Source organism: Bombus vosnesenskii, unplaced genomic scaffold (genome assembly GCF_011952255.1).
Source record: "Bombus vosnesenskii isolate JDL3184/JDL3185 unplaced genomic scaffold, Bvos_JDL3184-5_v1.1 scf7180000014105, whole genome shotgun sequence".
Lineage (NCBI taxonomy): Eukaryota > Metazoa > Arthropoda > Insecta > Hymenoptera > Apidae > Bombus > Bombus vosnesenskii.
In genome coordinates this window covers 5,194,937-5,208,747 of record NW_022883371.1, presented here as the reverse complement: position 1 = coordinate 5,208,747, position 13,811 = coordinate 5,194,937, and the positions used below count along the sequence as shown (strand labels likewise).

The window sequence follows — 13,811 nt, the reverse complement described above, 5'->3', positions numbered from 1 at the left end:
GTTCAGTTCAATATGCGCAGGCAGAGATACGCCGTGTATTGCATCCTTAATCAATGTGCGAAGATTGAATATGCGGTTCACGCGATCAGGATATTCATTCAGCTGTAGAACGTCATTAAGGATGCTGGCTGCTGGTAGAAAACTTATTCGAGAGCCGAGTTTCAGCCGCTGTAATAAGCCACACGCTCCGCTTCTTTGACTCTCTTGTTTGAACTACGCCTTTGAACACGATATTCTCTGTTTGTTCTCCGAAACTGTGGATCTGCGCGAATTTCAGTAGAAAAACATTGGATTTCGTACTTGTTAGTAGAAACAGAATATATATTAGGCAATTTTTTTATTAAATTAAATTTTTATTAAATTAATAAGTAATTATTAAATAGTACTAGTCAATAGTCAGTTAATAAACAGTTAGTAAATAATTATTATATAGTATTTATGCAGTTTTTCACAATTGAATTGACAAGTGAATTTGAATATTTGAACAGTGTAAAATATAATTTAGTGTTTCAGTATTTTATTGTTTTTAGAATTTAGTAAGGAATTTGATAATTCAATGATACGATAAAAGTTACAAATTGTTCTATTTAGTTTATTCGAACAATTTGCGGGAGGATTAAACGTTGAATTTTCAAAGTGCTAAATAGTTCAATAATTGAACGAATTGGAGTTCAATTATTATTATCAGAGAAAATTTGTTTCATCAGCCTCTTCGATGTGGCCTTTAAGAATTTCTTCATCCCTCTCTTCTATAAAACTTTCTAAAACCTTGAAACTCTCTATCCGGTCAGAAAAATCGTGAAATTTTCCCAAAATCCTTTTTCAATTGCCAACCATTTTTTCTGCGCAACGTCACTCTGCAGAAAGTTTCGCAATTTCGATAGAAAACTCCAGCGAATTATTCTTTTTCACTAGCGCCCGAGCTTCAAATTAAAAAACCGTCGAATCGAAAACTCGAAAGAAACTGAACTGAAAAATAAAATCGTTCGATTTTGTCGAGTTCTCGCCGCTTGGAGATTACGAAGACAGCTTCTCAGGGATCCGCGATCGAAGGGTCGAAGAGGGAAATCTCATTTACCAGGGGACGTGGTGGAAATTGAATGTCACGAGTCGCTGCTGGGATACCTCGTGACGAACGGAGAACGAGCACCACGGCGATGTATAAATAATAAACGTAGCGAAGCCGTGTGACGTCTTCTTCCCCGAGTTGTCGAGCGAATTGAACTTGGAATTTCTTGCTCGTGGCACGAGATTCCGAGAATACCGAGAAGACACAACGAGGATGCACGTGAGTTAAGTTTCAGCTTGCAGGTTGCTTTCAATAATGAGAACGTCTGGGGTGAAAGAAAAGGAAGAAGGGAAGTGCTTGACAATATTTCAAATCGCGATATTTAATACGGTGTTTTCAGATAAAGCTCGCGAATAGAAATATAACATTGTACGATAATCTATGAGAGTGGCAAATTAGACAAATTTGCAAATTCAGTAGATAAATCAGCGAATACGCGGAGGTGATTCTTTGACGAATGAAAAATGCAAAGGAACAGATTTATTAGAAAGTTGTGAACAAACGTGTCATGATATTACTATGAAATTTAATGTATTATATAACGATGTGTTGGGAATAAAAATTTTCCTTTGTATTTCTGTAGGTAAGCAATTGGAGAATGTGATGAAAATATTACGTAACAAAGTAAGAATAATTAAGAATTAATTTAACGTTAATGAAGCTACATCTAAATTGACAACTATAACGAGTGTGAAAAAGCTTCGTTCTTCATATATTTCTAAAACGAATAAAAATTTCATAATAATTTAATTATTTGCCAGCAATATAATTCCATAATCATTCAATCGTATATATAATTCAATAATTGATATATATATAATAGTATTTATTGCACCATCTGTATGTTTTCGGACAATAATACGTAATTGGTACATACATAATTCAATAATAATACAATTATGTGGCTGTTTACACACGAACCAATAGGACCATGTTTTAGAAACCATGTTATTTCCTTAATTATGAATTCCTAGAAAAATTTTTTAAATTCATTTTTCTACAGCCTCTCGAAAAATCCTCTCGTTCCACTTTCGTGCTGTGCACCGCAGAAGCTTTATACTTTTTTTTCCAGGCGCAAAAAACACGCGTAACCGAGAAGAAGGATTAACAAAAAAGAAACAGAGTAGTTTACACACAACTGAAGCGCGTAGCTGATTTCATTTCGTTACGAGTTTTCCGCAAACTTGACAAGTGTTGAGCAAACTCGACATTCGTCGCGTGTCGTTTTTTTCGTAATCGGAGGAGAAAAAGGATACACGTACAGGTACACGGGGGAAGGCAAGTGATCAGGAAACGCCATTAACATCGGTGGAAAAATGTAACCGCAGCTATCGGGCAACAAAAGCACGCCGCGGCGCGAACAATCGGCACGCGATATTTAAAAGCGAGCACAGAGTCGCGTTCGTCATACTTTAATGAAAACTAGCGAGCATGCAGCCTCGACTTCCAGCTGCAACCAGGTCTCCATACTGTGAATTACGACAGCGTGTCGCGCCATTTCGATTCGACGATACAGGCGACCCCGTTTCGCAAGATCCGCCACGAGAAATGGAAATTTTTATAAATCGTATTGGAAATCGTTCTCCATCGGTTCTGTTGATTTCACCGAAGAGAAGTTGAAATTAAAAGCCGGGTCTTTCAAACAGTTTTGAAAGAATCGCAAATTGAAAGAATATTGTATTCTTTTCATTCGTCGAATGTTTGTTATCGGGCATGATGAGAAATTTTAATGAAGTTAAGTTTGATTGCAGATATTTATGCAAATTTATATTTTTATGAATGTAAAGAAAAATGGAATCCAGGCACAGAAGCTTCTTTCAATTGTAAATTCATGCAAATTTATATTTTTATGAATGTAATGAAAAAAAAAATTGAATCCAGGCACAGAAGCTTGTTTCGTTTATCGAATATTGTAATAAGTGAAACTTAGACATTTCATATATGTTTTTGCACCTATGCATTAAATATCGTAGATATTCTCGTCAATGATGTATTATTGAAGATTAAGGAATTTTAGTGAAGTTATGTTATAGCTAGATTTCAGATATTTATGAAAATTTATATCTGTGCGAATTAAAAAATGTCTGTACGAAAAAAAATTAATAATTAAAAAATGAAATCCAGGGATAGAAAGTTGTTATATCTGCCAAATGTTGGAATAAGTAGTGTATTATACATTTTATACTATATTTTGTAATGTTTTTGCACGTTCTAGTTTCCCGTAGATTTTAATTAAAGATTACAGATTAGACGCTATTGACATTACAGAAGCTCACCGCGCGATATATCGGAGTTTACAAGACGATCACTCATTCGATATAATAAGTTAAAATTTTATATTCCGATGTTCACGGAAACGTCGATACGAAATATTACAAAATAATCTGTCAAATATATAAAACAGGAATTAATAATTCAATCTTTTGTAATCGAACTTTTACGAATGAAAAATTACGTAAAATATAAATAGTAGTAATAAAGATTAATAATAAAAAATAACAGAACTCCAGATTCATCATTTTTATAATTTCCGTTATGTTTTAAAAATATGCAGGTGCTATGTTCTTTGGAAAACCACGCGGGGAAAAAAATTAATTTATTCTCATCGCATCGCTCCAACGAACGTTGTGAAAATTGTTGGTTTGTGCGAAAGTGTAAAGAAAGAAGACACCGCATTAAGAAACTAAACCTTCCTTCGCGTGTAACATTTACTTTGAAAGTAAAACCAAGAACAAACAAATCCCATCAAACGATCTTCGCAACGCGACAAAAAAAACCCCTTCCTCTCTTAAAAAAAAAAAAAAAAAAAAGAAGAAATAGGAGGAAAGAAGAAAAATCAAGGCCATCTTTATACGAAAGGAAATTCACAAAGAACTTGGAGTCTGCAATTTTTTTACACGTTATAAACGACAAAGTTCCATTCACTTCCGCGTGGTTTCTTCGATGGTGAGCCAAGAGCAGCGTGAAGAGGGAAGAAAAAGACGATCGATACGAGGACATAACGCGTAGGTTATGCTTATGCGTGTTTGCATCTGTATGACGAGAGGTACGTCCAGTTTCAGGATCGTGAAAATGTCACGCCTGTGGTGATGAAAGGCTTTCACTTTTCTGGCGACACGGTAATCACGCTAGTTCTCTGTGGCCCGCTCTTTCACCTTTCACTCCTGACTGTCGTGCAAATTAAGCAGCATTTAACACTCAGCTGCTTAGGAAAATTGCCCCGAAAAGATCACGCTTGATGCCCAAGTGGCTTCTAACGACGCGTGCATTAATTAAGAAACGTTTCCTTTCTACTGTGACTGATTTAATTTCCGACGTTTGATGTGAACGGGAAGAAAACGTCAAATTTTTCATTAGAAAGCAGTTAGGTTGTTTTGTTGGCTTTGTATACTGCATTGCATTGTAACATAAATTCGTCCTGTCTTTATATTTTCTTTTCATTCATATTTGTTACAATGTACGTAATGCACGTATAGAAACAGGATGAGTTTACGCCCCAATTTAATATTCTTTATATACAGGGTGGTTGGTAACTGGTAGTACAAGCGGAAAGGGGGTGATTCTAAGCGAAAAAAGAAGTCGAAAATATAAAATAATTTCGCGTAGAATCACTCGCTTTCCGCTTGTACCATCAGTTACCAGCCACCCTGTATATAAAGAATATTAAATTGGGACGTAAATTCATCCTCATCATTCATCATCACGCGAAAAAGGAAGTCGAAAATATAGAATAATATCGCGTAGAATCATCCCCTTTCCGCTTGTACCACCAGTTACCAACCACCCTGTATATATTTGTTGTATCTAATATACGATATGTGTAATATATACAGGAGAAACAAGACGAATTTATTTCAAAATCCAATATATGTACATAAAGTATGTAGTACAGACCGCTGCAATTCTCAAATAATATCGCAAATACGCTCGCAATCCACTATCGCTTAGATCGCAACCACGTAGTCCCATAAACCCCAACGACTCCATATTGCAGCCCTTAACAGGAAGAAAGTTCAAGGCAACCATCTCGAAAGTAAAGCGCCAACACCTCGCTAAACTACCTGTATCACAATATCCGTGCACTATATATCCATCAAAGGGTTCTCTTATTTCTCACCATATACTGAAAACTCGCCAACCTTCTTCAACTCAACTAGACGTGTAACTATCAAGATCGTTCTCTTTCTAAACGCGTTGGCTGTCAGTACGTTTTCTCCCCACGTTTCTTAGGACAATTAGAATATAATAAATTTCACGGATTAAACGATTTTCAACAATGTGAATAATTTCGAAAACATCGTGAAGCATATGCGTGCAAGTGCAATATAATATTCTGCAAAAATTTAATGTTGTTTAATCGTGCGGTCGAATAACATGTACAAGCAGGCACGAGCTGATTGTTTATGAAAAAATAGAATTTTGTCATTTAAGTTTACGAGAAAATCAAGTTTCAACATTTATCAAGTATACTTGAACATGGCCAATTTTGGACTAGACAGGACTAAATAATCGACAGGGGATTATTCTAGACGTAAAAATGAGTGGAATATTAACTTGGATACTACTTATGATTATATCGCAGATATATCTGATTATATTTAATATTAAATGATAAGATTTCAGATTAGATTATGTAGAAATAACACGCATAATAATAAGCCCGATAACGATCAAAATGTTTAAAATTATCTATAAAACATTTAATTAAGAAAGCAATGACCGTGGTACTCTGATGGATACCGATTTTATATCAACATTCAACGACGCGTGGCTCGTTCAGCGTGATCGAAGCTGCACTGTACCGCGAGAGACGAGCGTGGCAAGAGTGGCAAGAGTGCGAGAAAAATAAACCATGGAAAAATAAAAGCAACTGAACCTGTACAACAACGTCAGACACAAAGGTCGCCGCTTAAAATATAGAACCAATCGGCGCCAGTCTGAAAAATGTCAACGTGCATCAGGCTCGCGAATCTTTTCGTTCGTTTTCCTTGTTTCATCTTCTAAACTTTGCCCAAAGGGTATCGAGAAACGCGGATACCGCGTCCAACTTTCCACTCAATGCCGCGAAAACGGTACGCTCTGGGACCCGCCAGACTTTTCTTGTCTACGTCTGGAGAGACGTGGAATCGAGATACGTGTTCTCACAGACCCTACGACACACGCTTCTTGCTCTCGCAGTTTTGTAGGTTGCGCAACCCGAGAATGTCCCGGGAATTATTTGTTCCAGAAGAAAATTGCGGAGGGATTAGTTTCAGATCTTTTTTTCCAAGTTCTAGTTGGTAATCTCTTGTTTAGAGACTGTTGTTTGGGACCATTTGCCAACATTTCAAACTTGTCTCCCTATCAACAATTTGAGTTGTTGTTTGAGATCGTTCGTCAATCTTTCAAACTCATTTTTCTCTCATTAATTTGAGATTTGTTTTTGAACATCGTTGCTTCGAGTCTCTGTTTCTATTCGGAAGTTGTTATTTCCACCATATAAAATCTATCGGTAACGCGGAGAATGAAAAAGAGAATTCGAGTCGAACTGTTTGAAACTTCGATAAAACTTCGGTTTAAATAAATCGATCGAAAGCGTTGGTTTTCCGAAATCTCACTAAAAACGAATTAAAACAGACGCGCGGAAACATTCAATAGAAAGTTCATTCACAGCTAGCGTTCATGAAGCGTTCGTTCGTTCGAGCAACACGAAGCTCGATGTTATTTGACTTTCGCAAAATTTATGACTTTCCAGGGGGTTGAACAAGTGGTAGTTCCATGTGGGACGCGTGGTTAAATGACGATGGTTAGGTCTGCATTAAAGCAAACTACGAGTATTCAAAGTCACGTACGTATCAAGCGCCAGGCAAGTCGTAAATATTAGAAAATGATACCTGAAACGAGCCGCTCTGAAACCTAGTTCGATTTGCTCCATCTAAATTTCATCTTTCGTCGTGTTGGCATTGCGTCTGTTGACTAAAACATATTTCGTAAACGAGACTCTAATACTCTGCTTCCAGTTTTACCAAAATTAGTTCAATGATTCTAATCTAACGAAATTAACGCTTCAACAATTAATTCGATTCGTCAAATAGAATTTTTAGGACGTATAAAAATGTCTTTTCGGATAAAAATGCGGTATTTAATATGAGCACGAATAAATAAAACTGTGATAATTTTATTCTTTATAATCATTATAGACGCGTCTAATCTAAAGTGATCTTTGCACGCCTATATGTAGCAATGAAACTGGTATTTATAAATGTCAAATCTCACGGAATTATTCTGTCACTGGATAAATTCTTTATCTTCAGATTCTTTAATCTTTCAATTAGAAATCAGATTATGAATGGTCGTCTATGCTGATGGAAAGACTTCTAATATCGGTAGAATCACTTTATATTTATTATATATTTAAGTAGTAAATGTGTGTAATAGTAGTAGTAGTAGTAGGTAGAATTTATTTTTAGCTTCCCGAGCATAAGAGGAACTCGGTTTACAATTATTTTCCCTATTGCCTTGCACTCTCGCTTAATCATCTGTACACACAATCTTATTCTATCTTTACTTTACTGTTCCATGTCTATTGTCTGCGTGTAGCAGTATATATGGTAAACAATAAAATATATTATTGCCACGTTCATTAATAATTCATCCAACGTTACAGTCTGACGATTCCATAAAAAAGTAGTAACTGTTGCTTCCAATTACCCGTTCGTCTTTCATACAATACAATAACATTCGTATACTGTTGCTATAAATCAACTAAAGTGTTCAGATATTTATGAGCGTTAGCGTGCAAATCGACAGATCAAGAGACCGAAACTCGCCGACATAAAATATCCACCGCCACCAGATGTTACGATATATCTTCTACGCGACACCTTTTGAAGATTGATCGGCGACTGGCGCGGCGACCGAGACGTCACGATAGATTAGCTGCTGGCGCAGTGTATTGAAAATATCGTAATTTTTGCGGTGCTGGTCGCCATAAATTACACCGTCGTCAGTCCACGGACGCGGAAACCACGTAAATATACCGATCGATCGATCGAACTTTTCAACCACATCGCCGCCTATGATGTATACTAGATAACTAAGTAGAGTAGGTCAACGATAAGCCCGACCGCCGCTGCCGCAACGCCAGTATCTATCAGCCCGTCCACGGAGCTTCTTCAGTCTTCGATCAAATCGTTTTCTCGCGAGCCTCTCGGCGGCCATTATTTTCCCACAGACTTTAAATAAACCTCGACTTATCGGGGACTTCCGTATTTCATGTCGCGCCGCAAGGGAAAGCCTCTTTTCCCCTCGGTAGGCCTCGTGTTTGTCAGGGTTACTTTTAACGTTTCACTCTAATACCTTTTTCTTTCCAACAGTGATACTGTTTGCTATAAGCCACGAGAGGGATAACGGTTTATCACAGAAATGTGATATAAAAATTATTATGGTTTAATATATCGCCGTGTTGATTCAAATAGGCGTATCCAGTCAAAAGGTGGTTTCGAGAGAAACGACTTTTAGTATTTAACGATCAGGTCACTGTTATATTTTCTGTTTCAATGTAGATACAGATTTTTTATTTAACGTATACGTAGACAAATTATTTTTCGGTTATCTGGTAGCGGTGACTGGATTGAAGCAGAAGATCACGTTCTTTTGACTTGACACGGCAATCTAACGACGTATGTTGCATTTCTAACACGTGGTTCGTGATTGAGGAAATTTTTGAAAATACACTGCAGCTCATAAGTATATATATATATAAATACTTTGTTATGTTAACCTGAATCGAATGTTTCCTATGGCTTTTCTTTTTTATTATTTTATAAATCTGTTGAATCGTTCGTATCATACGTGCCTCACAATGTAAAATACTAAATACGGTAAAATTTGTTGAATTTTTGCAATAACTGTAACGAGCAATAATACCAACGGTCAGCAGTGTGTATCGATGAGGAATATTTTTTGATGTTTGAAATATGTGGTTGGAGTTATGTTATATATATATATACATATAGAGAGAGAGCAATACTACATTATACGTAGTATTGCTCGATAATAAATATTACATCAAATATATGTAATGTCAATATTGTATATACTCTGGAGATTGGAATATTATGGTAAATCTACTATTGGTATTAAATCAACATGATATTAAGTGCAAATCAACATCATACATCTTGATTAAATCGTTGAATACAGATTGAAAATTGAGAATTTCATATGTTGCAATCTAGTATTTATCTCATATCACTGTACTGCGATAATAAACGTGAGATGCTATGATAAATCTCTGAAAGTCCATCGAATTGCTTGCAAATAGCCCTCTTCAAGAAACTTGTCGAGCAATTTGCAAAACAAAGCCATCGCGAGAGAATCCGAGGCTTACACCGATCATAGCTTCCCTCCAAATTTTCCCCAACGAATTTTCCTGGAAGTATCTGCAAGAATTCTCGACGCTATTCATCAACCTCCCCAAAAAGATGTAAAATTCCTTTGATACAGACTAACTGAGCCTCGAAAACGAACTAGGAAATTCATCTCGTGTTTCCTTCTTTGATTACCTTCTCGGTTTCCCTCGGCTAGCGAAAGAATAAGAGCAGAACGGGAACAGAGGGATTATTTTAAATTCAAGTTGGCTGTCATTATGAAATAACTGGGCGGAGAGAAACGCACGATTCCACGGGAATAAATCCTCGGCAGATCTTCGTTTCGGAGCTGAGCACCGGCTCTTACGTTTGAAATATTCCGAAGAAAGGATCCTTCCTCGACGGTGTTCGGCGAGACGTGCTGGAAATCCCTGGAGCAACGGCGAGATCCCCGTCGATGGGACGCCGGCTTTATTTCGCGCGGCATTTTGACAAAATAATTCATCGCGTTGAACGAAAGGCAAATTTCGAGAGACTGTTACGTCGATTTCAGTGAAAGGAAGCGGAAAAGCGGGCCAATACGAATACCGATGCCTGATACTTTCTGACGTCTTTGGCGGTAAATTGAGAAATATGGTGTATCGAAAGGTTCGTTCTATTCTGCGATAAATTGAAAGCAGAGCGGAACGGTTTATTGCGGTCGATTAGGCTAACTCTGTTGCGTCATTTTTCATCAGATGTTATTCTTCAATATGTAAGCGACATTTTGGTCAATAGAATAACATCGATAGAATTTTCGTCGTAAATTTTCCCTCTTAATATTTTCTACATTGTTGCCTTTTGCTTATGATTCCAATAGACAAGTCGATTTCATTTCTTGCTCGCTCTTTTACCTAAGATTCGCATAGTATATTCAAAGTTCAACACCTGATCTTACATTATATTTTGTTCTACATATTATGAGCGTATCCCTACAAGATTTATATTTCATTTTCTATACTTTTTCGCCCAAATGCTACAGATATTATAAATGCGAATGGAATTTTAAAAAAGCTGTTATCCAATTGTCGACTTCTCGTTTTAATTTGGACGAGAAAAACATTTTCTTAAAACATCACAAATCTGTTTTGTTTTCAAAATGAGAGCAGAGTTAATTTGGTTAACAAACTGTTTCGAACCAAACACTACTCGAGAAGTTTAATTAAAAAGCCATTCTTGTAACAGGTATTTCGTTGAATTATTATGTCGATTACAGAGAGGATTAATCGACTGAATAGAAAATCAATTTGATAATAGACTGTATGTATATGTGTACATTGTAACATCTACAAAGAAACTTAAACGGACGATATCATCCGAGCTCGACTCGATTCTAGCGAAATGAAAGTTTCATGCGATCCGTCGCGATTACGAAAGAATCATCGAATCAATCCCACGGTGGAACAGCAGACAGCACTTAACGCTTGTCGCTACGTATGAATTTTTCATGAGTTTGTAACCTTACGATCGGAGTTTTCACAGTTGCTTCAAAGAAAGTATCCACCCGCTGCGCTGTAAGCTGTCTAACTTTTCAAGAAACGTTCTGCTCATAAATATACTTGTGCGAATTTTTTCATTCGCTACTTTTATAGTATACCTTTGCGTTTCGATTTTAGGATAATTTCGGGTACAATCGATCTACGCTCATTCGAACATTTAAAAATATTATAATATCGTGGTTATGTTGATAAATTTTGAAACGGATCTGCAAGTATCTGTACAAGTTGAAAGATAGCATTGGTTTCAAATTTTACTATTACAATCACCATACGTGTTTCATTATAGTGTTAACAAAATTTCGAAAGGTTTCGTACAACGCACGTAATATTGGGTTGGCAACTAAGTGATTGCGGATTAGATGATAATGACAAAATCTGCAATCACTTAGTTGCCAACCCAATATATCCACAAAAAGATTTCTATAATAAAAATTCAAGTACTTTTATGAGCGTTTACGTATGCTACACTTATGTTTCATCGTAATAAATAAGCAGCGTATAATTAGCATCGGTTAAGAAGATAAATACCTTTTGACATTTTGAAAAATATTTCTATTTTTAGCGGATAGATTTTTCCCACTTTAGGCTTCCCACTTACAAAACGAGATCCCCAAGAATTCCCAGGATCAACGTCGCAACAATATTTTCTTCCTCTTCCCGCAGAAATTCATAAGCCGCAAACAATAAAAGGACTTTAGAAAGAAGCATAATTTAGAACGTACTATTCGAAAGCCAAAAGTTTCACCGAGGAAAATTATCAGGATGAAGTTTCCTCTGGTTGTCACGGGTCCACGAAGGAGGAAATATTGTCCGACGGAGAAAGTGTAAGATGTATGAAAACGTACCCAGATCCATGAGATGTTCCTCGCCGAATCGTCGCACAGCGTGAACATGAAGAAGCCCGAAAGCGAGCTGCATTCCAGTGGTGAGCAACAGGGCGAGGAACCCGGCTGCGCAAACCAGCCACCCCCAGCCACCCTCTGGATAGAAATGCGTTCGCATGGCGGCGACGTCTATGCCTGAAGAGAAAGATTAGCCTTAATTACGATTGCTTTTTACATGGATCGTGTGAGCGAATTTTTTCGTTCGTTTGGCCATGAGCACAGTAATTAATTAACGAATTAATTCTATTATTCTTTTCGATTTTTTCTCGGTTTTCTATATTTTTAAATATTTTTTTCTTTTTAATACCTTATCCGTAAAAAGCATGATATACACAAAGGATAATAAAATTATACTATAGCGTGCACGGAAAAGGATACGTGCGCGTATTATCTTTTGTGTCGGGTTTTATCTGGATCGAACCGACTGTTGTGCCAAATTCAAACTGCGCACATAGGTACATGCATGTGTGTGTGTGTGTGTTGGATGAGAATTGTGAATAAAGGGTACAAAAGTTCGATTCGTCTGTAGCGCAAGAGCGAGACACTATCGTAACCCTGTTACATCCAATCTCGTAATATTTTATATTAAAATCTGATATCTAGAAAGTACGTGTATTTCGATAATATATGAGTTAGAATGTCCATTTGAATTAGAAAGTCTCGTAAGTTAAAAATTGATTTTAAAAATTAATTGGGAGAAATTTCATTATGAAATTTTACTATTGAACGAATAAAAAGATTTTTGATCTTCCGAGATTAACATGTTGCAGATAATTTTTTTCCTTAGAGAAAGTCTTTGCACCGATATTTATTAATTATGATCATTGCATGGTCGATGCTTGTGCATTTATATATGAAATTTGAAATTGTAAAAATGTATAGAATGCATGTAATACGCAGGAAGAATACCTCAAGTATCCAAAGAGAAACGCTCGCCACTACTACGTTCTACTGTTTAAATACATTGATATAGATATGAGATTGTTTTCATATTGATTTTCACGGATAAGCAATAGTGAAATCAAAAAAAAAAGTTGCACAAATATCCGCGATCTAACGATAGTATTTTAGCCCGATTTGGTATTGAAATAGTATTGAATTTGTATTTAATATCGAAATACCTTCTAGCATGAAAGATATGAATTTAATTACCTGGACGACGAAAGGCTGGCACACAACGATGAAGACTTCTCAAATCACCGAGCACCCAATTACTATTTCCGATTATGCCATCATGCAGGCTTCCCTCTGTGTCCATGTAACGCATTCGAGTATCTAAAATCAGAAGAGAAACAACAATTAAAGAACAGAAATACTTTACATATATATATGACAGATTGAGAAACGAATCAGCGTAAATTTAACTTGCCTTGGGGATGAACGTGACAATTTAAAAACTAATTTATTGTTAAACTGTTTCCAATTAAAACTTTTACCAGCAATAAATCAACAAACACGAGCGTCAACCTCAAAGGGAAATCAAAATGCATAGGTCGATATATTCAAATTTTTCAATTGACATTTGACACAAGACACAATTTTTTAATTCGATCTGATTTCTTTTAAAGAACAATGGTGATTTTCTTTTGTGTCTCTTGCAGTTAAGTTCATCTGTACGTCATAATAAAAATCGTAATAAAAATCGTTCTTCGCATCTTCACTGGCGTCGTAAATTTTGTTCAAAACCAATCTGTAAAAACCATATTTATCTCGATTTCGGTGCTAATCGTCTTACACTGATTGGCATCTAAGCTCTATGTGTATACGAAATGGCGTGACTTTCGCAATCGACGCTACGTTCGCTTGAATGTAAATTAAGAAGGCTATGCGCGGATTAACCCCTGGCGGATTAGGCACCACTGTTTTTGCGTAATTCGACGATATATTTGCAGGACTTAATTACACCGAGAACTGGCTCGCAGATGCGTCCAATGAATTTACGTGGCACGACCCGTTTTGTGCGCTGGCT

At 36.5% G+C, this 13,811-nt stretch overlaps 1 protein-coding gene across 5 annotated transcripts in view; it reads right to left on the bottom strand.

The window, feature by feature from the left end:
- LOC117239573 (monocarboxylate transporter 10-like) overlaps nucleotides 1-13,811 on the bottom strand; it is a 300,758-nt gene that overhangs the window by 76,727 nt on the left and 210,220 nt on the right. For all 5 annotated transcript variants that reach the window (XM_033505257.1, XM_033505258.1, XM_033505261.1 and 2 more), the window contains 2 exons: nucleotides 12,995-13,117; nucleotides 11,804-11,977 (listed from right to left, as the gene is read on the bottom strand). In XM_033505257.1, coding sequence (XP_033361148.1) covers nucleotides 11,804-11,977; nucleotides 12,995-13,117 — 297 coding nt within the window. The remainder of the gene's footprint in view (nucleotides 1-11,803; nucleotides 11,978-12,994; nucleotides 13,118-13,811) is intronic.